Source organism: Sceloporus occidentalis, unplaced genomic scaffold, assembly GCF_023333645.1.
Source record: "Sceloporus occidentalis isolate IW3139 unplaced genomic scaffold, rSceOcc1.0.p SCAF_1, whole genome shotgun sequence".
Taxonomy (NCBI): Eukaryota; Metazoa; Chordata; class Lepidosauria; order Squamata; family Phrynosomatidae; genus Sceloporus; species Sceloporus occidentalis.
The window spans coordinates 320,413,486-320,438,609 of record NW_028316981.1 but is presented as its reverse complement, the minus strand read 5'-3'; the positions used below and the strand labels follow the sequence as shown (position 1 = coordinate 320,438,609).

Here is a 25,124-nt window from a genome sequence, read left to right as displayed (position 1 = left end):
GAGCCCTCCTGGCCCTCTTCCTCCTCCTCCTCCCCGGGAGAGACTGCGGCCCAGGGCTGGCTCCCTCCCGGCCAGCAGCCGCCCGCCTCCTCCTCCTCCTCCTCCTCCTGCTGCTGCTGCTTCCCAATCCCAGCCAGCCAGCCAGCGGCGCCAGAGGGAGGGGGCAGCGCCCCCTGCTGAGCCCCGGCGGCAGAGGAAGGCCACTAGGCCGGGCCCCCAGCCTCCTCCTCCTCCTCCTCCTCCTCCTCCAAGCGGCCCCCAGCCCAGCCCCTCCCTCCCACTGCCTCCTCCGCCGGCCCTGCAGGAACTCCCTCTCTCTCCGCCAAGCAGCCCGGGCTCAAAGGCAGCCTCCCAAGAGCCAGGATCCAAAGGATGGAGAGCCTTCCTCTCCTCCTCCCTCCTCCTCCTAGCAGCCCCCCCGCCACTGAATCATCGAACCATCGACTTGGAAGGGACCCTTCTTCTTCTTCTTCTTCTTCTGCCCTGCAGGAACTCCCCCTCCAAGCCTGGCCCTCTGCTTAAGAGAGCTCCCAGGAAGGAAGGAGTGGCTTCCCCTCTCCAACAGCCCCCTGACCCTCCGGGGCAGGAATCGCTTTTCCTGGAGCTGGCATCCATTGCCCCCCTGGCTCCTACTCTCTGGAGCAGCAGGAAACAAGCTCTCTCCCTCCTCCCCCTCCTTCCCTGTCCAAGACGAGCCAAGGAAGCAGCCAGGAGGGGACCAGGCCTTGGAGAGGCTTCTGTGGGGCTGGGACAGCAGCCCAAGGGCCAGGCCAAGCCAGAGAAGGGCCCCAGGGCCGGACTGAGGCTGCCATCCTTTGGGCCCCTGCTCAGGAGAAGGAAGAAGGGCTCCTTGGCAAAAGGAGGAGGAAGCCACAGGAGGAGCGAAGGAGGTCCCTGGGGGCTTCAAGGGCTGGCAAGAAGCACCGCATAGACTCCTTGGCTATAAGGCGGCCTCCTAGAGCAGCCGAGGGCAGGCTTTGGCTCTGCCCCATGGAGGTTAACACTTGGGGGCCTCTCTCCAAGGGTAAAACCAGGGATGAGGATGCCAAGGCACTGGCAAAACCCCGGCAGGCAAAAGTATTGGGGCTCCTACGGAAGCAGTGCCCCTCAGTCTTCCCAATGCTGTGCCCCTTTAATGTTACGGTGACACCAAACAAGGAGGAGTAGCTAATACTCCAGAGGACAGGATCAAGATTCAAAATGGCCTGAATAGACTCGAAAGCTGGGCCAAGGCTAACAAAATGAACTTCAACACAGAGAAATGTAAGGTATTGCACTTAGGGCGGAAAAATAAAATGCACAGATAGAGGATTATGGGGGACACATGGCTGAACGAAAGTACATGTGAAAGGGATCTGGGAGTCCAAGTAGACCACAAGTTGAACATGAGTCAACAGTGCGATGCGGCAGCTAAAAAGGCCAATGCGATTCTAGGCTGCATCAATAGAAGTCTAGTGTCTAGATCAAGAGAAGTCATAGTGCCATTGTATTCTGCTCTGGTCAGGCCCCACCTGGAATAATATTGTGTCCAGTTCTGGGCCCACAGTTCAAAAAGGACATTGAGAAACTGGAGCCCTGTGTCCAAAGGAGGGCGACAAAAATGGTGAAAGGTCTGGAAACCATGGAGCCCTTTGAGGAAGGACTGAGGGAATTGCTGGGGATGTTTAGCCTGGAGAAGAGAAGGTTAAGAGGGGATATGATGATAGCCCTGTTTAAATATTTGAAAGGATGCCATATTGAGGAGGGAGCAAGCTTGCTTTCCCGGAACAATGGATGCCAGCTCCAGGAAACAGGGACATAGCCAGGATTTTGGGAAGGGGGGGGTCCAGACTAAGTGCCACCATTATAATGGGGTTTGGGTGCAGCAATGCAGCAGCACACACTATTCATTTTATTTAACAGAAGGGGGGTCCGGACCCCAAGACCCCCCCTTGGCTCCGTCCCTGCAGGAAAAGAGATTCCAGCTGAACATTAGGAAGAACCTCCTGAGAGGAACAAACTCCCTCCATGGAGTGCAATGGAGTCTCCTTTCTTGGCGGTCTTTAAGCAGAGGCTGGATGGCCTTCTGTCAGGGATGCTTTGACTGAGATTTCCTGCATGGCGGAATGGGATTGGACTGGATGGCCCTCCTTGGGGTTTCTTCCAACTCTACGATTCTATGACCCCCAACCAGAACCTCCTTTGGCTTCCTCCTAAGTCCATTGGAAAGATGTGTCTTGCAATGGTCCGCTCCTCCTCCTCCAATGGGGCCACGACCCACAAGTGGGGAATCGGGAATTGCTGTACTAAAGGCTGGAGGGCTGAGAGAGGAGGAGGAGGAGAAGGGGCTCAGGGCTTCTCAGGCCAGGTCAAACCCTCGCCTTTCACCACAGATATATGTATATGTATATATATATATATATATATGCGTTAAAATGCAGTACTTCCATTGACCCACAGATAAGTTGACGCAGGTTTTGGGGATCAGTTTTTTAACCCACATTTCTAGACCTATACATGAGTATCTACAGTAAGCAGCTCAGGGGAGGACGGAGGTTATCATTCTACTGATGCGGCCTAGAATCACATTGGCCTTTTCAGCTGCTGCAGCACACTAAAGATCCATATTCCCCTCCAGACGCTGAAGCAGAAGAGGAACGTGGCTGGACTGCAAGGCCCAGCCTCCCCAAGCTGAACCGGCCTTGTATGCCCCCTTCGGCCAGTGTCCTAGCTGAGCGACCCCAATTCTGCTCTCCTTGGACTCCCCTGTGGGCCCCCTTGGCTTCCCTTTGGGACCCAAGGAGCTGGGCTGGACTATGGCCTGCCCCACGGGGGTCGGGGGGGGGGGGGAACTGGGTCCTGGCCCAATCCTGACCCCTCCCCCCCGAAGATACTCAGAGATTGATGCTCAGGGCCTGGAGGAGCCCCCGTCTCCCCACAGAGCCCCCCTCTCTCTGGACAGGACCCCTGACTCAAAGGAAACCACCAGAAGGGGGTCCCCTCCACTTCCTCCTTTGGGGGAGCAGTCGCTCAGTGCCAGGCTTCTCGTGCCAGCCCTTTCACGGGGGAGTCAGGGTCCCAGAAGGTCAGCCCACCCCACCCCCGCCCCCGGACAGCGCCTTTGGAGCAGATGGACCCCCCCCCCATGAAGGGCTCCCCTAAGTGGGGAGGGGGCTTGGCTGGACCTGCAGCAGGCAGCTTTGGAGGGGTCCGAGGGGGGAGCCAAGGCAGGGCCAGAGAGCCAGGAGGGGGGCACCTAGGGCTTCCTCCCAGAGGCCTCCTCTGGACAGACCCCAGCCTCCCCAGGGAGCCCCCTGGCGGTCAAAGCGGGGCAAAGGGGCTGCGGGGTGTTAGCAGCATAGAGCCCTAGGAGTCCCAGATGGTGGTTGGCGCAAGGAGCTTACACTTGGAAACCGCTTAGACACCGCTAGTTCACTATGAAGCGGTATAGAAACGAAGCTGTTGGTTTTGTTGTTTGTTCTGGAGTTGGAAGAGACCCAAGAAAGGCCCTGATCCAGTCCAAGCCTCTTCTTCTTCTTCTTCTGCCATGCAGGAACTCTCCATCAAAACATCCCCATTTTGACAGGTGGCCCTCCAGCCTCTGCTTAAAAGCAGCCTCCAAAGAAGGAGGCTCAAAGGCATCATCTTCCACTGTCGAAGAGCCCTTTCTCTCAGGAGCTTCCTCCTAATGTTCAGCTGGAATCTCTTTTCCTGGAGCTTGCATCCATTGCTCCGTTGGGTCCTAGTCTCTGGAGCAGCAGGAAACAAGTTTGCTCCCTCCTCAAAATGACATCCCTTCAAATGCTTAAACAGGGCTGCCATAGCACCTCTTAACCTTCCCTTCTCCAGCATCCTGATGATGATAATAGAATCATAGAGTTGGAAGAGACCCCAAGGGCCCTGATCCAGTCCGACCCCCTTCTGCCATGCAGGAACTCTCCACCAAAGGGCCTGGAAATCATGAAGCCCAATGAGGAGAGACATAGGGAGCTGGGCATGTTTAGCCCAGAAAAGAGAAGGCTAAGAAATTATATGAAAGCCCTGTTTAGTTATTTGAAGGAACGCCATGCTGAGGAGGGAGCAAGCTTTTTTTCTGCTGCTCCAGAGAATAGAGCAATGGATTCATAGGATCATAGAGTTGGAAGAGACCCCAAGGCCATCCAGTCCAACCCCATTCTGCCATGCAGGAATACATAGTCAAAGCACCGTTTGAGTTCCTGCATGGCAAAAGAAGGGGTTTGGGCTGGATCAGGGCCCTTCTTGGGGTCAAAACGCAAGGGCCATCCAGTCCAACCCCATTCTGCCATGCAGGAACTCTGAATCAAAGTATCTCCGACAGGTGGCCATCCAGCCTCTGCTTAAAAACCTCCAAGGAAGGAGACTCCGCTCCACTCCGAGGAAGGAGTGTGTTCCACTGTTGAACAGCCCGTACTGTCAGGATGCCATACTGAGGAGGGAGCAAGCTTGTTTTCTGCTGCTCCAGAGAATAGGAGACAAAGCAATGGATTCAAATGAGAGGAAAAGAAGTTCCACCTCAACATTAGGAGGCACTTCCGGACAGTAATTACTGTTTGATGGTGGAATCTATTCCCTCGGAGTCTCTTTCTTTGGAGCTCTTTAAGCAGAGGCTGGACGTCCATCTGTCAAAATGGGAATGTTTTGATGGAGAGTTCCTGCATGGCAGAATAAAGGGGTTGGACTGGATCAGGGCCCTTCTTGGGGTCTCTTCCAACTCTAGGATTCTATGATTTCTTAGAGGCTTTTAAACAGAGGCTGGATGGCCATCTGTCAATGGGGTGCTTTGATAGAGAGTTCCTGCATGGCAGAAGAATTCGCTTGGGCTGGATCAGGGCCCTTCTTGGGGTCTCTTCCAACTCTAGGATTCTATGATCATCATCAGGATGATGGAGAAGAGACAGTTAAGAGGTGATAGGATTGCCCTGTTTGAATAGTTGAGGAGGGAGCAGGACCCAGAGAAATGGGTTGAAATGAGAGGAAAAGAGATTCCACCAAAATGGTGAAGGGCCTGGAAACCATGAAGCCCTACGAGGAAAGGCTTAGGGAGATGCTGGGTCTGTTTATTCTGGAGAAGAGAAGGTTAAGAGGTGATTAATAATAATAATAATAATAATAATAATAATAATAATCTATATCCTGCCTCTTCCGTTTGGGGATCGAGGCGGATAACAGCAGAGTTTATACAGTGCACAATACATGAACAATAAAACCCACAAAGCCCTGACCCAACCCTCCCTATAAAATCGACATAAAACATAATTAAAATATATCATAGTACAGGGTTATTCTACAATCTGCGAATGACGCGGAGATATAATAAGAAGGATGGATGCAATCGGTTCTGGGCGGTTATCACTTGGGGAAGGCCTGCTGGAAGAGGAAGGTTTTTGTCGCCTTCTTAAAGGCCTCTAAAGATGTTAGATGGCGGATCTCCTCTGGCAGGACATTCCAGACTTTTGGAGCGGCAACAGAAAGCGTCCTCCGGGAAGTGGATACCAGTCTGGTTTTCTTAGACTGCAAGAGGTTCTTCCCAGAGGAAGACCTGAGACTGCAGACAGAGGGAAGGATTGTATGGAAGAGGCCTTCCCTCAAGTAAGCCGGACTCAGGCCATGCAGGGCTTTATAGGTCATGACCAACACCTGATACTCTGCCCAGAAGCTAATAGGCAGCCAGTTTAGGGATTTTAAGATAGATATAATAGGATCAAATTTCGAACTCCCTGTAACCAATCCGGCTGCCATATTTTGGACCAGTTGCAGCTTCCAAAGGAGGCATAAAGGTTGCCCCATGTAGAGCTCATTGCAGCAATCGAGACGAGAGGTGACCAGCGAATGTACAACCGTTTCTAGGTTTTCCCGTTCCAGGAAGGGTCGCAGCTGGCGCATCAGCCGGAGCTGATAACATCCACCTGGGATGACAGCTGAAGTGACGGGTCCAGGAGCACCCCCAAGCTATGGACACAATCCTTTAGGGGAAGTCTGACCCCGCTCAGAACTGGAGAGCTTATCACCATTCCCGGATTAGGATTGCCTATAGCAAGTACCTCCGTTTTATTTGGATTCAGTTTAAGTCTATTTTCCCTCATCCAATCCATTACTGACCTCAGACAGTCATTCAGAGGGGAGATGCCATCCTTGGTCACCGAAGCGGTCTGAGACACGGAGAAGCAAATTTGGGTGTCATCAGCCCCTGCCCCATGTCTCTGGATGATCTCACCCAGCGGCTTCATGTAGATGTTAAATAGCATTGGAGACAGTATTGCACCTTGAGGGACACCCGATCTGAGCTCCCTCTTGGCCAAACAACTGTCCCCAAGCGACACCATCTGGAACCTTCCTAAGAGATAGGACCAGAACCACTGGAGCGCAGTGCCCCCAATGCCCAGTTCCCTCAGGCATTCCAGAAGGATGCCATGGTCGATGATATCAAAGGCTGCTGAGAGGTCCAAAAGCACCAGCAGGGCCACACTTCCCCTCTCGATGCCCAGATGGAGATCATCGACCAAGGCAACCATGGCAGTCTCCCCTCCGTATCCTGACCTGAAGCCAGTTTGAAATGGGTCCAGATAATCAGTTTCATCCAAGACGGCTAGGAGTTGGTTGGCAACCGCCCTCTCAATCACCTTGCCCAAAAAGGGAAGAAGAGAGACCGGCCAGTAGTTAGATATCTCCAGGGGATCAAGGGAAGGCTTTTTAAGAATAGGTGTAACCATAGCCAGTTTGAACTCATCCTTGCCCCCCTCCCTGGATGGCCAGCCATGAAGGCAGGGGTCAAGAGGGCAGGTGGACTTTTTGACCTTCGCAAGCAGCTTGTCTAGTCATCATTACTCAGAGACTGAAACGGATCCAAATGGATCTCATTAACAGAGTCGCTGGACACCTCTCTAGACGTTTCTGTGTTAAGGCTGGAGTCTAAGTCGGCCCTTATCCGAGAGAGTTAAAGGCGGTCACAGCAGGCTCCCATGGACTGAAAAAGAGGATTCAAGGTGGAAGGGGTTTGAGTCAACTTCTTAACCACCTTGAAAAGCTCTGCTGGACGGGACTTCGCAGATGCAAGAGATGCAGAGTAGGAGGACTTCTTCGCTGCAGCTATTGCCACTCTGATAGCCCTCTGTAAGTAAAGTCGAAGGCTTTCATGGCCGGCATCCATAGTTTTTTGTGGGGTTTTCAGGCTATATGGCCATGTTCTAGCAGAGTTTCCTTCTGACGTTTCGCCAGCATCTGTGGCTGGCATCCTCTCTGAAGATGCCAGCCACAGATGCTGGCGAAAGGTCAGAAAGAAACTCTGCTAGAACATGGCCACATAGCCCCCCGAAAAACCCACAAAAAACCCTCTGTAAGTATTTGAAGAGATGCCGTAATGAGGAGGGAGCAAGCTTGTTTTCTGCTGCTCCAGAGAAAAGGACACAATGGAGCAAAGGATTGAAACTAGAAGAAAAGAGATTCCAGCTGAACATTAGGAGGAACATCTATGCTTTTATAAGTCCTTATGTGCGACTGAGGTGGGCATCAGGCCCTCACACTAAGTGTTTGCAAAGGCTTCTCCTTCGGAGGATTAAGTGGAAAGACCCCCACATCTGGTGGGACATAAGCACTGAACCCCACATTTGGGGTATGCATTGCTGGGCCAGAATTCAAAATCCACACACGCCAATGGCCCAGGCTTCAGAGGCCGGACAAGGCCGCGGCTGAGCCTTGCGCAAGAGGAGCCCCGCGGCCAGGAAGCCCCACGTGGCGTGGGCTGCGTGGGCCAAAGTCAGCTCCCTTTCGATAACCGTATGAATAGCAGCCCTTGTGTGCGGAGGAAATGCCAGGATCCTTAAGCAAACGTCTCTGCGGCCAAGGAAAGCATCTGGCTCTGGCTGCAGGTGACCGACGGGAGCCTTCTTTGGAGGAGCGTCTGGGTCAGGAAAATGAAATGCAAGGGTCCCCACGCAGGATCCCAGTAAACAACCTCCAAGGAGGCCAACAGGCCCCAAATTGCAAGGGATGAGGCTCTGCAGACAAACACACAACGCAACGCTCAGCCGTGCTGCCCTAAACAACATCTGGACTGCAAATGACACACCAGGCAGCCACTGGGAATCAAATGGTTGATGCATAATGGGACCCTGCTCTGGGTCTGCCTGAGATGAACCCCACAGGAACCATAGGGTTGGAGGGACCCCAAGAAGGGCCCTGATTGAGCCCGGCCCCCATTTAACCATACAGGAAGTCTCAAGCATAGAACTGTAGAGTTAGGAGAGACCCCCAAGAAGGGCTCTGATCCAATCCAACCCCCTTCTTCTGCCATGCAGAAACTCGCAGTCAAAGCACCCCCATTTTGACAGATGGCCATCCTGCCTCTGTTCAAAGACCTCCAAGGAGGGAGATGCCACCAAAATCTCAAAAAGCGTGTGTTCTACTGCCAAAGGGCCCTTACTCTTGGGATGTTCTAAGGATCCAAGGGCCACAAAGGCAGCCCTGGGTAGGGTTGCCATAATTGTCCACTTTTACCAGGGACAAAATGTGGAACAAATTCAAGGCCAAACTGTAGGACAACTGCAGGACAAAACTCAGCCCAAAATGTAGGACATTGAAGAAAAATGGTGGACCTTAAATGTCCTACATTTTGAGCTGAGTTTTGTCCTGCAGTTGCCCTACAGTTTGGTCTTGAATTTGTCCTACATTTTGTCCCTGGTAAAAGTGGACAATTATGGCAGCCCTAGCCCTGGGGGACACATGTAGCCCCCCCTACTTCTGCAGTCCTGATCAAGGACTGCCCAGCACCATTTTGGTGGAATCTGTTTCCCTGCAGTTTGCCTCCATTGCTCCATTGTCTCCTGTTCTCTGGAGCAGCAGAAAACAAGCTTGCTTCCTCCTCAATAGAACACCCTTCAAATACTTTCAAAGGATGTTTGGCTCCAGCAGCCAGTTTTGGTTTTGCTTTTATAAAAACAAAACAGACCTATATCTGAGAGCAAAACAAAGTTTTCTCTCCTCGTTTTAATTCCTGACAAAATAGTCCTAATCCTCTATTTTAAGCTCTCTCTCTTGTTTTTCATTCTTGAGATGCTGGCATGCGTGCGAACGGAAAAGAAAACTTTTGGGAGCAGGTGTTAGAAAAAACCCCGCAAAGCTCTTTGGAAAGGAGTGAGTGTTTCACAGGGAATCTTCTGGAAACGTTGCGGAGGCAGGCTGCAAAGCGACCGGCCAGAGAAGGACCGTGCCTCTGGTCAGCAGGCCTTCTGGCCCTGGCCCTGGCCATGCAGGCCTCCTTGCTGCAAGAAGTGCATGGGTCTATGTGTGCACATGCATCCAAGTGCACACACGCTTACATAGAGCCACAGAATTGGAAGAGACCCCAAGGGCCCTGATCCAGTCCAAGCCCATTCTGCCATGCAGGAACTCTCAAGCAAATCAACTCATTTGGAGGGTCGGAAATGGAAGGGCTGATGCAGCAGCTCTGAGTAATGTGTCCAGAATCCTGTGTCCAGTTCTGGGCCCCACAATTCAAAAAGGATGTTGAGAAACTGGAGCCATGTGTCCAAAGGAGGGGGACTAAAATGGTGAAGGGCCTGGAAACCATGAAGCCCTATGAGGAGAGACTGAGGGAGCTGAGTATGTTTAGCCTGGAGAAGAGAAGGTTCACAGGTAGGGTTGCCATAAATCAGGACCTCCAAACCGGGACAAATGTAGGACAAAATTATGAAATGTGGGACATTTTTTTTAATGGAGCCTCCATTTAAAAAAAAAGTGTCCTACATTTCATAATTAAATCGCTGGCGGCCCCGCGCGCTCCTTCCTGGCCTCTGCGGAGGCCTTGGTCTCCTCAGAGGCCGGGAAGGAGGGCGCGGGGCTGCCGGCAATCGCCAGGGCCTCCCCTCCTTCTCGGTCTCCTCGGAGGCCGGGAAGGAGGGCGCAGGGCCGCCGGAGATCGCCAGGGCCTCCCCTCCTTCTCGGTCTCCTCGGAGGCCGGGAAGGAGGGCGCAGGGCCGCCGGAGATCGCCAGGCCCTCCCCTCCTTCTCGGTCTCCTGGGAGGCCGGGAAGGAGGGAGGAGGCCGCGGGGAGGGTGGCGCAGCCGCGCGCAGGAGGTGCCGCCTCTACCCTCGCCTCCTCTGCCCCAGGCCTCGCTGCCCTCCTCTTCCTCTGCACGGCCATGCGAGGTGGAGGAGGAGGAGGGCAGCGAGGCCCCACGGGTTGCGGTGCAACCCCGCTGCAACCGGGCTTGTCCCAGTTTTTGGCGGCACCCGTGACGGGAATGGGCAGGTGCCGCCAAAACCAGGACAATCCCGGTTACAGCCGGGTTATGGCAACCCTATTCACAGGTGATGTGATGACAGCCCTGTTTAAATATTTGAAGGGTGTCATACTGAGGAGGGAGCATGATTGTTTTCTGCTGCTCCAGAGAATAAGGCACAATGGAGCAATGGATTCAAACTGCAGGGAAAGAGATTCCAGATCAACATTAGGAGGAATCTTTGTGGAACACACTCCTTCTTCAGAGATTTAGGTGGAGTCTCCTTCTTTGGAGGTCCTTAAGCAGAGTTTGAATGGTCATCTGTCAATAGGGATGCTTTGATTGAGAGTTCCTGCATGGCAGAAGAATTGGGTTGGACTGGATCAGGGCCCTTTTTGGGGTCTCTTCCAACTCAATGGTTCTATGATTCTATGAAAGATGGCATGAAAAGTTCTCTGCCCCTCGAAGGGATAGTCTCCTTGCCAAGGCAGCACAGGGCAGGACAGAAGAGCCAGCCACCATCCAGGCTCCATGGAAGGGGCTTTAGGGGGCTTTGGAGGCCAGTCATAAGCAGTACAAAATGGCCGCCAGAACACAACCTGGCCACCAGAACACGGTGCCCAGTACGTCTTTTGACCCTGTGGCCAAGCCAGGCGCCAGGCGAGCCGCTTGGCTGGTGGCCTCTGGGCCTTATCTGTCCCCTGGCAGTGCCCTCCAGCTGCCCATTTCCCAGGCTCCCAGGACACTGGAGCCCTGAATAAGAAATAGTGTTTCCGTCAAGGCTGCAATGGCTGCTGGGTGGTCCTTGAACAGGAGTGGGCCCCATGGTTGCATTTGTGGCCCTTGACCCTTTGGAACTCTGCAGACTACCCTTTTTCTTGACTGCCTAAAAAAGGGCTCTCTGCCTCTTCTGGAGAACTCACCACTTAAATAGGTTGTAGCCCCCCTACATTACATAATGTCAAAAATGCCCCCCAAAATATTGTTAGAACGAGACCTCAAATGGGGAGAGGGGCCTCAGTAAGCCCCCCTCTTAGCAGATCCACATGCAGATGTTATGGGGAGGGTTTGGCTCCCTAGCATCCTTTTTGCCTGCCCTTCTTTTTCGGGGACCCAAATATCAGGGCACTGCCAGTGTCCTTTATGCATCCCCTCCAGTGTTTCTTGCATTAAGACTGGGGCCCAAGTGGTCAGCGAGGGAAAGTAGGCTGGCCAGAAGAGGCCCTTGAGCCGTCTGAAAGGGCAGGATTTGCCATTGGTTAACCGGCCGAACCCAAAAGTGCCCAGCTGTGACTCCTCTTCTTCTTAGAATCATAGAATCATCAAGCTGGAAGAGACCCCAAGGGCCATCCCAGTCCAACCCCATTCTGCCATGCAGGAACTCTCAGTCAAAGCATCCCTGACAGATGGCCATCCAGCCTCTGCTTAAAGACCTACAAAGAAGGAGACTCCATTACAATCTCCGAGTAAGGAGTGTGTTCCTCTGTTGAACAGCCCTTACTCTCAGGAAGTCCCTCCTAATGTCGAGCTGGAATCTCTTTTCCTGGAGCTTGCATCCATTGCTCTGGATTCTAGTCTCTGGAGCAGCAGAAAACAAGCTTGCTCCCTCCTCAATATGACATCCTTTCAAGTATTTAAACGGGGCTATCATATCACCTCTTAACCTTCTCTTCTCCAGGCTAAACATCCCCAGATCCCTAAGTCGTTCCTCATAGGACATGGTTTCCAGACCCTTCACCATTTCAGTCGCCCGCCTTTGGAGAGAAGTGACCAGAGGGGTGTCCAGTGGGGTTCAGGTTGGTAGATGAAGGGAATGCTGTGGATATAGTATATCTGGATTTCAGTAAGGCTTTTGACAAGGTTCCCCATGGCATTCTTGCAAACAAACTAGTGAAATGTGGGCTAGACAAGGTAATTGCTACATGGATTTGTAATTGGCTGACTGGCCGAACCCAAAGGGTGCTCAACAATGGCTCCTCTTCATCCTGGAGAGAAGTGACCAGTGGGGTGTCCAGTGGGGCTCTGTCCTGGGCCCAGGGCTATTCAAGAACAGGGTTGGATTGGATGGCCCTTGGGGTCTCTTCCAGCTCTATGGTGCCTACCGCCCTGATCATTTCTTGGAAGGGCGGGGTAGAAATAAAATTTATTATTATTATTATTATTATTATTATTATTATTATTATTACTCTGTGCCCCACAGCAGAGCCTTTCCAGGGGGCATGCAAGCAGATGCATCTGCAGAAGGGAGCATAGAGGGGGGCTGTATGCCCTATGTGTTGGTGTGCATGTTGCAGTGTGTGTTGTCTCCCTCTTTCTTGCACCAACCTCTGGAAGGACCTCTTGCTGGCTTTGCTGCCCTGGGGGGTTATACCTGTCCCCCACCCCACCTTGCCCCAAATCCCTGCCTTGGGAACTGAGAAGCCTCAGAGAGCTCTTCCCTCCTGGAGGCGGCTGGGGCTGGGCACCTTGGCGGGGTGCTGCCTGCTGGACAGCGGCTGAAAGGCTGCTGGACAGTGCCCCCTTCCCCTCCTCTCCCCAGACCCTTACTGGTGTACTAAACTGGTTTGCCGTGTATAAGCTAATTGCTTGAAATAAGCTGAGTACTCATTTTAGGGACCTATGGAAAGAATCATAGAATCATAGAGTTGGAAGAGACCCCAAGAAGGCCCCTGATCCAGCCCAACCCCTTCTTCTGCCATGCAGGAACTCTCCATCAAAGCATCCCCATTGACAGGTGGCCATCCAGCCTCTGCTTGAAGACCTCCAAGGAAGGATGCAAGCCTGAGTCGACCCAGGGCCCCATGGCTGGTATTGAACTCACAACTGTGGGGTGGTTTGTGAGTGAGTGGCTGCAGTACTGATAGCTCCGTTTAAGTGTTTGAAGAAGAGGGAGCAAGCTTGTTTTCTGATGCTCCAGAGAATAGGAGACAATGGAGCAAGGGAAGCAAGCTCCAGGAAAAGAGATCCCACCTCAACATTAGGAGGAACTTCCTGAGAATAAGAGCCGTTCGACAGTGGAATATGTTGCCTTTGAGTCTCCTTCCTTGGAGGTCTTTAAGCAGAGGCTGGATGTCCATTTGTCAATGGGGCTGCTTTGACTGAGAGTTCCTGCAGGGCCTTTCTGAACTCTATGGTTCTGTGTTTCTATTGGCCATGGGTCCTTGTACCGCAGGCAGCCTGACAGGTAGCCGGGTGGGTGCCCCAGGAGTGAGGGGCCAGGGGTTTTGCCCTTCAGGAGTAGGTGGGCCTCCTTGCCCCTTTCGTGCCAGCACTTCACCTAGGCAATGAAGGGTCACCCGGCAACAGGGCTGCGGAGAGCAGGTGGCTTTGGCTCTTCTGGTGTTGGAGAGGAAATGCCTTGGAGGCCAGAGCCAAGCCACTCTCCTGCCTAAATCAGCACCGGCTGCCATGCCTTGGCTCCGGCCGGGGCTCAGTGCCCAGCTGCCAGCCAGCATCCTGTTTTCTTCTTGCGCCTCGATGTTGCAGCTGCTCCCGGACCCTGCCTGGTCTCAGGCCAGGGGCTGCTTCCTTCCCAGTGGATTATAGAATCATAGAATCGTAGAGTTGGAAGAGACCGCAAGGGCCCTGATCCAGTCCAAGCCCCTTCTGCCATGCAGGAAATCTCAATCAAAGCATCCCCATTGACAGATGACCATCCAGCCTCTGCTTAAAAACAACTTCCAAAGAGGAGACTCCACCACACTCCGAGGGAGAGTGCTCCCAGTTCAGTGGTGAGACCGTCTCTGGGCAGCAGCAAAGAGGACCTGCCTTTGGTAGAGGCCTTTGCTGCCTAGTGCCCTCCCTCTCTGCCAGCGAACTGGGAGCACTGGGGAGAACACTGGGCAGCAAATGCCTGTTCCAAAGGCAGGGTTCGAGGAGGTCATCTCTGCAGTGGGCCAGAGAGGGTCTTGCCATTGAACTGGGAGCACTGGGGAGGCCACTGGGCAGCAAAGGTCTCTCCTGAAGGCCTTTGCTACCCACTGGCCTCCCCAGTGCTCTCAGTTGAATGGTGAGACCCTCTCTGGGCAGCTGCAATTCCATAATCACAAAAAGTCAACACGGGTTTCAGAGAAACAAGTCATGCCAGACAAATTTCAGAGAGAGGAGAAGGAGAGGAGCTGCTTGGCAGCCATTTTGAGACCGTGTGCTTGTTGCTGAAGGGGTGGAGCTTCTGTGAGTCACATCTGTGAGTCACAAGGGGGCGGAGCTAGCAGACTAGCTTTATATACCACCTTCCAGAGCCTTCCAGAACAGTCCGGACAGAGAGAGGAGAAGGAGAGGAGCTGCTTGGCAGCCATTTTGAGACCGTGTGCTTGAGACCGTGTGCTCGTTGCTGAAGGGGCGGAGCTTCTGTGAGTCACAAGGGGGTGGAGCTAGCAGACTAGCTTTATATACCACCTTCCAGAGCCTTCCAGAACAGTCCGGCCAGAGAGAGGAGGAGGAGAGGAGCTGCTTGGCAGCCATTTTGAGTCCGTGTGCTTGTTGCTGAAGGGGTGGAGCTTCTGTGAGTCACATCTGTGAGTCACAAGGGGGCGGAGCTAGCAGACTAGCTTTATATACCACCTTCCAGAACCTTCCAGAACAGTCCGGCCAGAGAGAGGAGGAGGAGAGGAGCTGCTTGGCAGCCATTTTGAGTCCGTGTGCTTGTTGCTGAAGGGGCGGAGCTTCTGTGAGTCACATCTGTGAGTCACAAGGGGGCGGAGCTAGCAGACTAGCTTTATATACCACCTTCCAGAACCTTCCAGAACAGTCCGGCCAGAGAGAGGAGGAGGAGAGGAGCTGCTTGGCAGCCATTTTGAGTCCGTGTGCTTGTTGCTGAAGGGGCGGAGCTTCTGTGAGTCACATCTGTGAGTCACAAGGGGGCGGAGCTAGCAGACTAGCTTTATATACCACCTTCCAGAACCTTCCAGAACAATCCGGCCAGAGAGAGGAGAAGGAGAGGAGCAGCTGGGCAGCCATTTTAATTTTCTTTAACTCAACAATTCTACTCAAGTAGCATCGTGTTAGAATCAGATATTGAAACAGAACCTTCTCTTTAAGTGTAAGATAGCAGCCAGGACATTCCTTTAAAGTAGTATTCCCAGTAGATTGACTGTTATACTCATTACTAAAGACTTTGCAGTATGGACAACGAGGGATCTGCTGCAGTCAACTGCAACTCTCGTGGGATGTTTCTCTTCTTGCCTACAGAAGTGGAGAACTTCACATGCCCCAAGTGCAAGTTGGTAGCACTCTTGGAGGAGAAAGTGCAGCAGCTGGAGTCCAGAGTAGCTACACTTCAGCATATTAGGGAACAAGAGGATTTCCTGGACTCAATAGAACTAACCATCTTAGATGAGTACCACGCAGAGGAAGATGCTCGGGTGGAAGAGGTCACTTGCCAAAGAGAGGAGGCAGACAGCTGGAGGAATGTCACAAAGAGAAGTAAGCCAAGAAGGAATTGTTCGGGGAGCTTGCAGCTAGAGAATCGATTTGAAGCTCTTTCCCTTATCAAGGAGGATGAAGAAGAGCAGCATGGACAGACTTCAGGGACGGAGCAGGGGAGCCTGAGAGTCCCACCCGAGGGAACAGTCGCTGCTAAGCCTCGGAGGAGGCGTGTGGTCGTAGTGGGGGACTCCTTGCTGAGGGGTACAGAAGCAGTGATTTGTAGGCCTGACAAGATGTCTCGAGAGGTGTGTTGTCTTCCAGGTGCAAAGATCCGTGATGTGACAGAGAGGCTGACAAGACTGGTCAAGCCTACTGACCAATACCCCTTCCTTTTGGTCCACGTGGGAACTAATGATACTGCAAGACACAGCATTCAGAACGTCAAAAGGGATTACGAGGCGCTTGGTAGGAAGCTGAAAGGAATGGATGTACAGGTTGTCATCTCGTCTCTTCTGCCAGTTGAAGGGCATGGTCCAGGAAGGGAGAGGAAAATAGCAGATGTGAACAACTGGCTTCGCAGATGGTGCCGCCGAGAAGGATTTGGATTCTTGGATCATGGGCTGCGGTTCCATGAGGAGGGACTTCTTGCAACAGACGGGTTGCATCTCACGCCAGTTGGAAGAAATGTTTTTGCCAACAGTCTCAAGAACTTGATCAGGAGGGCTTTAAACTGAATTCCGAGGGGAAGGGAGACAATATTAAGGAAGGCGAAAGGGATGGCGAAAATAGTCAAACTGACATAGAGGAAACAAGGCAAACAGTGCAAGGATCCAACAGTGGGAGGCAAAAAAACTTGCACAAGCAAAAAGTAAATGGGACCTGTGGTCTGCGATGCGTCTATACTAATGCACAGAGCATGGGAAATAAGCAAGATGAACTCGAACTCCTAGTACAACAAAGCAAATATGATATAATAGGCATCACTGAAACCTGGTGGGATGAGTCTCATGATTGGAATGTGGAAATAGAGGGGTATAACCTTATTAAGAGAAATAGGCCAAACAGGAAAGGAGGAGGAATAGCACTATATGTCAGAGATATTTACAACAGAGAAGAGATCCTGGACATCAATCCTGGAAGCCAGGTGGAGAGCATCTGGATAAGAATCAAAGGGGAGGGAAACAACAAGGATGTTACGGTGGGAGTCTACTACAGACCCCCAAGTCAGACTGAGGAATTGGATGATGCCTTTCTAGAACAGATGACCACACAGTCAGAAAGGAGAGATGTAGTAGTGATGGGCGACTTCAACTACCCTGATATTTGCTGGAAGTCAAACTCAGCAAAATCCTCAAGGTCTAGCAATTTCCTTACTTGCCTTGGAGACAATTTCATCGTCCAAAAGGTGGAAGAGGCAACAAGGGGGTCAGCTATTTTAGATCTGATCCTAACCAACAAGGATGACTTGGTTAATGGGGTGCAAGTGGTGGGATCCTTAGGTGGAAGTGACCATGTTCTCCTGGAGTTTGTAATACAGTGGAAAGGAGAAGCCAGGCAGAGTCAGACACGCATCCTAGACTTTAGGAGAGCGGATTTCAGTAAACTTAGAGAAGTATCTTCTCCTGGGAGAAGACAAGCCCTCTCTTCATCCACCATCTTGAGGGAGAGAGAGGCAAGCCAGCTCCAACAGGTTGGGAAGAAAAAGAGCCCTCCCCCCCCTGTCCACCTGCCTTGGTCCAGGCCTCAGAGGGAGAGAAGAATGCTGGACCTGATCCCCTCCCCCTCACCATTCCCTTCTCCTTTTGTGTCTTGTCTTTTAGATTGTAAGCCAGAGGATTCCCAGTGATTGGGCGGTATATAAATAAATCCTATTATTATTATTATTATTATTATTATTATTGAGGATGATCCCATGGTCAGAAATACTAAAAGATAAAGGAGTTCAGGACGGATGGGACTTTCTCAAAAGGGAGATACTGAAGGCACAATTTCAAACAGTTCCAGAGAGAAAGAAAAATGGGAGGTGTCTCAAGAAACCAGGATGGATGACTAAGGAACTTTCAACGGAGATGAGTTCGAAACGGAAGATGTATAAGAAACGGAAAAAGGGGGAAATCACGAAAAAGGAATTCAAAGAAATAGCAGGCATTTGTGGGGTAAAGTCAGAAAAGCTAAAGCGCAGAATGAACTCAGGCTTGCTAGAGAGGTTAAGAACAATAAAAAGGGCTTTTTTGGATATGTCCGCAGCAAAAGGAAGAAGAAGGAAACGGTAGGGTCACTGCGTGGAGAAGATGGCAAAATGCTAACAGGAGATAGAGAAAAGGCAGAATTACTCAAGACCTTCTTTGCCTCAGTCTTCTCAGAAAAGGCAAAGGGGCTCAACCTGAGGATAATGGAGCAGAGGACAGAATAGGGGAATTTCAGCACAGAATAAGTAAAGAGAAAGTAGAGGAACACCTTGTTAATCTGAACGAATATACGTCTCCAGGACCAGATGAACTCCATCCAAGAGTATTAAAAGAACTGGCAAAAGTAATATCGGAGCCATTGGCAATAATAGTCTTTGAGGACTCCTGGAGAAGAGGAGAAGTCCCAGCCGACTGGAGGAGGGCAAACGTTGTCCCCATCTTCAAAAAGGGGAAGAAAGAGGATCCCAACAATTATCGTCCAGTTAGTCTGACATCAATCCCAGGAAAGATTATGGGGCAGATCATTAAAGAGAGAGTCTGTGAACATCTAGAAGGCAAAGCCATAATCACAAAAAGTCAACATGGGTTTCAGAGAAACAAGTCATGCCAGACAAATCTAATCTCTTTCTTTGATAAAATGACCAGCTTGGTAGATGAAGGGAATGCTGTGGATATAGTATATCTTGATTTCAGTAAGGCCTTTGACAAGGTTTCCCATGACATTCTTGCAAACAAGCTTGTAAAATGTGGGCTAGACAAGGTAACTGTTACATGGATTTGTAAATGGTTGACCGGCTGAAGGCTGGCCCAGTACCATCAGGGGCTAGCCTGAAGAAAGAGGCTCCTCCCTCCCTAACTGTCATCATTCGGCCTCTGAGGGAGAGAGAAGGCTGGCCCAGTACCATCAGGGCTAGCCTGAAGAAGAAGAGCCCTCCCTCCGGTCCACCTGCCTTGGTCCAGGCTTCAGAGGGAGAGAAGAATGCTGGACCTGATCCCTCCCCCCTCACCATTCCCTTCTCCTTTTGTGTCGTGTCTTTTAGATTGTAAGCCTGTGGGCAGGGAACTGTCTTGTTATCCCCTCTATTGTAAACCGCTCGGATTCCCAGTGATTGGGCGGTATATAAATAAAACCTATTATTATTATTATTATTATTATTATTAAAGGGTGCTCAACAATGGCTCCTTTTCATCCTGGAGAGAAGTGACCAGTGGGGTCCCACAGGGCTCTGTCCTGGGCCCAGTGCTATTCAACATCTTTATCAATGACCTGGATGACAGAATTGGGAGCATACTTATCAAATTTGCAGATGACACCAAATTAGGGGGAATAGCTAATACTCCAGAGGACAGGATCAAGATCCAAAATGACCTGAATAGACTAGAAAGCTGGGCCAAAGCTAACAAAATGAAATTCAACACAGAGAAATGTAAGGTATTGCACTTAGGGCGGAAAAATAAAATGCACAGATATAGGATTATGGGGGACACCTGGCTGAATGAAACTATGTGTGAAAGGGATCTAGGAGTCCAAGTAGACCACAAGTTGAACATGAGTGAACAGTGTGATGCGGCAGCTAAAAAGGCCAATGCAATTTTAGGCTGCATCAATAAAAGTATAGTGTCTAGATCAAGAGAAGTAATAGTGCCACTGTATTCTGCTTTGGTCAGGCCCCACCTAGAATATTGTGTCCAGTTCTGGGCGCCACAATTCAAAAAGGACATTGAGAAACTGGAGCGTGTCCAAAGGAGGGCGACAAAAATGGTGAAGGGTCTGGAGACCATGCCCTATGAGGAACGACTTAGGGAGCTGGGGATGTTTAGCCTGGAGAAAAGAAGGTTAAGAGGTGATATGATAGCCCTGTTTAAATATTTGAAAGGATGTCATATTGAGGAGGGAGCAAGCTTGTTTTCTGCTGCTCCAGAGAACAGGACCCAGAACAATGGATGCAAGCTACAGGAAAAGAGATTCCACCTGAACATTAGGAGGAACTTCCTGACAGTAAGGGCTGTTCGACAGTGGAATGCACTCCCTCGGAAGGTGATAGAGTCTCCTTCCTTGGAGGTCTTTAAACAGAGGCTGGATGGCCATCTGTCGGGGATGCTTTGATTTGGATTTCCTGCATGGAGGGGGTTGGACTGGATGGCCCTTGCTGTCTCTTCCAACTCTATGATTCTATGATTCTATGAAATCTGATCTCTTTCTTTGATAAAATTACTAGCTTGGTAGATGAAGGGAATGTTGTGGATGTAGTATATCTTGATTTCAGTAAGGCCTTTGACAAGGTTTCCCATGACATTCTTGCAAACAAGCTTGTAAAATGTGGGCTAGACAAAGGAACTGTTAAATGGATCTGTAATTGGTTGACCGGCCGAACCCAAAGGGTGCTCAACAATGGCTCCTTTTCATCCTGGAGAGAAGTGACCAGTGGGGTCCCACAGGGCTCTGTCCTGGGCCCAGGGCTATTCAACATCTTTATCAATGACCTGGATGACAGAATTGGGAGCATACTTATCAAATTTGCAGATGACACCAAATTAGGGGGAATAGCTAATACCCCAGAGGACAGGATCAAGATTCAAAATGACCTGAATAGACTAGAAAGCTGGGCCAAAGCTAACAAAATGAAATTCAACATGGAGAAATGGAAGGTACTGCACTTAGGGCGGAAAAATAAAATGCACAGATATAGGATTATGGGGGACACCTGGCTGAATGAAACTACGTCTGAAAGGGATCTAGGAGTCCAAGTAGACCACAAGTTGAACATGAGTCAACAGTGTGATGCAGCAGCTAAAAAGGCCAATGCAATTTTAGGCTGCATCAATAGAAGTATAGTGTCTAGATCAAGATAAGTAATAGTGCCACTGTATTCTGCTCTGGTCAGGCCCCACCTGGAATATTGTGTCCAGTTCTGGGCACCACAATTTAAAAAGGATGTGGAGAAACTGGAGCATGTCCAAAGGAGGGCAACTAAAATGGTGAAGGGTCTGGAAACCATGAAGCCCTATGAGGAACGACTCAGGGAGCTGGGGATATTTAGCCTGGAGAAAAGATTAAGAGGTGATATGAGAGCCCTGTTTAAATATTTGAAGGGGTGTCACATCGAGGAGGGAACAAGCTTGTTTTCTGCTGCTCCAGAGAATAGGACCCAATGGAGCAATGGATGCAAGCTCCAGGAAAAGAGATTCCACCTCAACATTAGTAGGGACTTCCTGAGAGTAAGGGCTCTTCGATAGTGGAACAAACCCCTTCCTCGGAGTGTAGTGGAGTCTCCTTCTTTGGAAGTCTTTAAACAGAGGCTGGATGGCCATCTGTCAACGGGGATGCTTTGATTTAGATTTCCTGCATGGCAGGGGGTGGGACTGGATGGCCCTTGTGGTCTCTTCCAACTCTATGATTCTATGACCCTGCCTTTTGGAGAGGCCTTTGCAGCCCAGTGGCTTTCCTAGTGCTCCCAGTTCATTGGTGAGACCCTCCCTGGGCCGCTGCAGAGAGGACCTCCTTGGACCATGTCTTTGGGGGAGGCCTTGGCTGCCCACTTCACCAAGTCATTGATAAAGAGGCTGACTAGCAAACTGGGCCCAGGACCGAACCCCGCTGGACCCACCACTGGTCACTTCTCTCCAGGAGGAAGAAGAAGGGGAGCCATGGCTGAGCATGGTGGGCTTTGGGCTTCCAGGCTTTGCCAAGGCCTGCTGGTCAGTGGTCAGTGCATGAAGGCAGCCCGAGGGTGGTGGCCAGAGGAGCCTGGGTGGTGCCCGGCGGAGGAACCCCAGAGGGTCAGCCAGCTGGCCAGCTTCCCGGAGGCCATGAATCACCTTTTCGCAGCTTGTTAAAACTCCCGGCATCCCACCCCGGTCCACCGCCTCGCCACCTCGCAGGGTTGTTTTTGTGTGCCTCCGATCAGGAAATGAGCTCGGCCCCTTTTGCCAGGTGGGCCAGATGGCAGTGCCAGCAGCCTGTAAAGTGCCAGCAGGACTTCCCTTCATAAGCACCTGTCTGGGGCCGGGGGAGGCACTCACTGGAGGGTCAGAAGAAGAGCCGAAGGGATGGCCACACTGGACGGGGCCTGGGCCTTGATCTGGAGCTGCCTGTTTCTCTATTTCCTGGCCCAGATGCCCCCAGAGACCCAGGGCATCTGCTACTTCCATGCGCAAGGTGAGCAGGACTGGGAGGGAAGTCTTGGAAGTCTTTAAACAGAGACTGGGCGGCCATCTGTCAATGGGGATGCTTTGACTGGGAATTCCTGCATGGCAGAAGGAGGTTGGGCTGGATCAGGGCCCTTCTTGGAGTCTTACAACTCTATGGTTCTATGATTCTATGAAAAAACACCCTTGGTACCATTATCTGGATCCATTTCAATCTGTTTTCAGACCTGGTTATGGGACAGAGACCACTTTGGTGGGTGACCTACACTGGAGTGTGTCCTTGTTGGTTCTTGTGGTTTTCTTGGTGTTTTTCTGGGCTGCCTGGATGGGATGGACCTTGGTGCCATTGTTTTACAGTGAATCGCAGAAGCGTAGAGTTGGAATACATCTCAAGGGCCCTGATCCCGTCCAACCCCACCCTGCCCTGCAGGAACTCTCAATCAAATCAGCCCCATTGACACTCATTCCTTTCTGGAAGGGTAAATGCAGAAGGTGGTTCTGGGGAGGGGGGACGGGACACCTGCGTAACCCCTTGGCCATTGGCTTGTGGGGGTCTCTCAGGGTTCAGATGATAGCCCTGTTTAAGTATTTGAAGGGATGTCATATTGAGGAGGGAGCAAGCTTGTTTTCTGATGCTCCATGGAATAGGACCCAGAACAATGGATGCAAACTCCAGGAAAAGAGATTGTACCTAAATATTAGGAGGGCTGTTCGAGAGTGGAAGATGCTGCCTTAGACTCTCCTTCCTTGGAGGCTGTTTTTAAGTGGAGGCAGGATGCCATCTGTCAAAATGGGGCTGCTTTGATGGAGAAGGAGAACTGGGTTGGAATGGATCAGGGCTCTTCTTGGGGTCTCTTCCTACACTAGGATTCTATGATTCATTTCGGTCTCCCATACCTATTTAGCATGACATTGCTGCCAGAGGTTGCCCAGAGGTTTGGGGTCCGATGCCATCAGTATGCAAAAGACATGGAACTCTATATTTCTTTTCCATCACAGAGAAGCTGTTTTGGTTCTAAACCAGTGCCTGACACCAGTAATGGACTGGATGGAGGTGAAGAAATTGGATGATGATGATGATGATGTTTATCATAAAATCATACAGTTGGAAGAGACCCCAAAGGCCACCCAGCCCGACCCCATTCTGTCATGCAGGAATTCTCAGTCATAAAACCAGAGTTGGAAGAGACCCCAAGAAGGGGCCTGATCCAATCCAGCCCCTTCTTCTGCCACGCAGGAACTCTCAATCAAAGCATAGAACCATAGTTTATGTTTGTTTATATCCTGCCTTCCTCCCAGTTCAGGGACTTGAGGCAGCTTCCAGATTAAAAGAGCTGAAGTTAAAACGTGCAAAAAAGACAAGTTTAAAAAAACCTTAAAACCTGAAGCTTAACCCATACAAGACAGAAGGGCTTCTGGTCAGTCGAAAGGCATCATAGCAGGGACCCTAAAATTCAACCCTTCCAAGCCCTTGCCTCATCCAGGCTGAGAAAGCAGCAGCCAAAGCCAAGGGTCACCTCCCTGTCTCTGGCCAGGGTCAGCGGAGGGGGAATGCCTTCCTTCCCTTGGCCAACCCTGACCCCTTCCTCTCCTTCGCAGCCCCTTGCCTCTACAAAGGGAAGCACTTTGCCCCCGGCGAGTCCTGGAGGGATGCCAACTGCTCCAAGTGCTTCTGCCTGGAGCCCCTCGGCGTGGGATGCTGCAACACGTGAGTAAGAGAGGGGCAACTCTTGCAGATTGAGGGGAACCAGCCGAAAGGGGCCCAAGCCTTGCTGGGGATGGGGAGGCACAGGGCATCTCCTTGGGTCACAGTCCCCTAAACCCAGAGGGCCTTCCCCTGCAGCCCTGAAGAAAGACTTGGCATCTGCGCTACAGCTTGGCATAGAATCACAGAGTTGAGAGAGACATCCAAAAAGGCCCTGATCCAGTCCAATCTCTTTCTTCAGCCATGCAGGAACTCTCCATCAAAGCAGCCTTCCTTGGAGGTCTTTAAACAGAGGCTGGATGGCCATCTGTCAATGGGGTGCTTTGATGAAGAGTCCTGCATGGCAGAAGAAGAAGGGGCTTGGACTGGATCAGGGCCCTTTTGGGGGTCTCTTCCAACTCTAGGATCCTAGGACCATTAGGAGGAATTAACTTTTTGACAGTAAGGGCTGCTTGACAGTGGAATATGGTGGGGTCTCCTTCCTTAGAGGTCTTTAAGCAGAAGCTAGATCTGTCTGAGGATGCTTTGATGGAGAGTTCCTGCATGGCAGAATAGGGTTGGATTGGATCAGGGCCCTAACTCTCTTCCAACTCTATGATTCTAGAACAGGGCATGGCCCTATGGCACCCTCCTGCCACTTCCAGGGGGCAGGGAAGGCAGAAGTACCCTCAACTGGGTTGGGGCCCTCCCTATCTCCCACCCCTGCCTCCATTTACCTTCCTTTTCTCCTGCAGGATGCAGTTCCCTGTGGACTTCCCAGATGGGTGCGAGGCACACTACGACTCCCTGGCCTGCCAGGTCTTCCTGGTGCAGAAAGGCCGCCCTGGCGTTCCCTGCGCAAAGACCCTGGAGCCCGGGTGGGCATCAGGGCACCCCCCAGAGCAGACCGACAAGCAGCTGCTGCCATCGCAGCCGCACGACAAACGGGGCCCCAAAACTCCATCTGGCAGGTAGAGCTCCAAAAAGAAGAAGAAGCTGAACCAAAGCGCCAGCGAAGTCCTCTCCTTATGTTGCACTGAGACCTCTTTCTTTGGAGGAGATCACTCTGTCCCCCAGCCCCATAGCCATTACCACCCACCTTTGCCCCCCATTTCTGGCTTGCTGCAACCTATATCCACTGCTGGAAACCTCCTAGTGCCCCCTGCCCTAAAAAATGCCTCCAGGAAACCACTTCCTCCCAAATGGTGGGACCCCTGTGCCCTCTTCCACCCTAAACTAACGTTACCTGGCTGCTGAGCAAAGCGTCCAGCTTCCCTCCCACCCTTTCTGGGCTTTGGGTCAAGCTCTGCCACCCCCAGAGGGAAATGCAATGGACCCAGACCTCTCCCAACTACGTCCATGGGTCCAGACCATTGAACCCAGAGTGTGATAGTGGGGGCATACAGGATGGGATGGAGGGGTCAAAGGTCCTCCCCAGTTGAGCCACAGATGGACAAGTGGATGGAGAGGGCTCTGCTCATAGGTCCTTGTGCCTTGCAATAAATGAACCCACAAAAC

General features: G+C 51.5%; 1 protein-coding gene across 3 annotated transcripts; it reads left to right on the top strand.

Annotated features, from left to right (window-relative positions):
• The first annotated feature begins 405 nt into the window (after window positions 1–405).
• Window positions 406–25,107, top strand: MSMP (microseminoprotein, prostate associated). Of its 3 annotated transcripts, none has more exons than XR_016278004.1 (3): window positions 406–1,268; window positions 23,522–23,630; window positions 24,362–25,107. XR_016278004.1 is itself a non-coding variant. In XM_089498803.1 (3 exons), exons 1-3 carry the CDS (start codon window positions 1,242–1,244, stop codon window positions 24,579–24,581), a joined length of 351 nt encoding a protein of 116 aa, XP_089354929.1. In that variant the 5' UTR covers window positions 406–1,241; the 3' UTR covers window positions 24,582–25,107. The 3 variants fall into 3 exon arrangements, 2 of the variants coding, with proteins under 2 accessions (XP_089354929.1, XP_089354921.1); XM_089498803.1 differs by having other exon boundaries at window positions 406–1,263; XM_089498795.1 differs by lacking the exon at window positions 406–1,268 and adding an exon at window positions 21,555–21,932.
• Window positions 25,108–25,124: the final 17 nt, after the last annotated feature.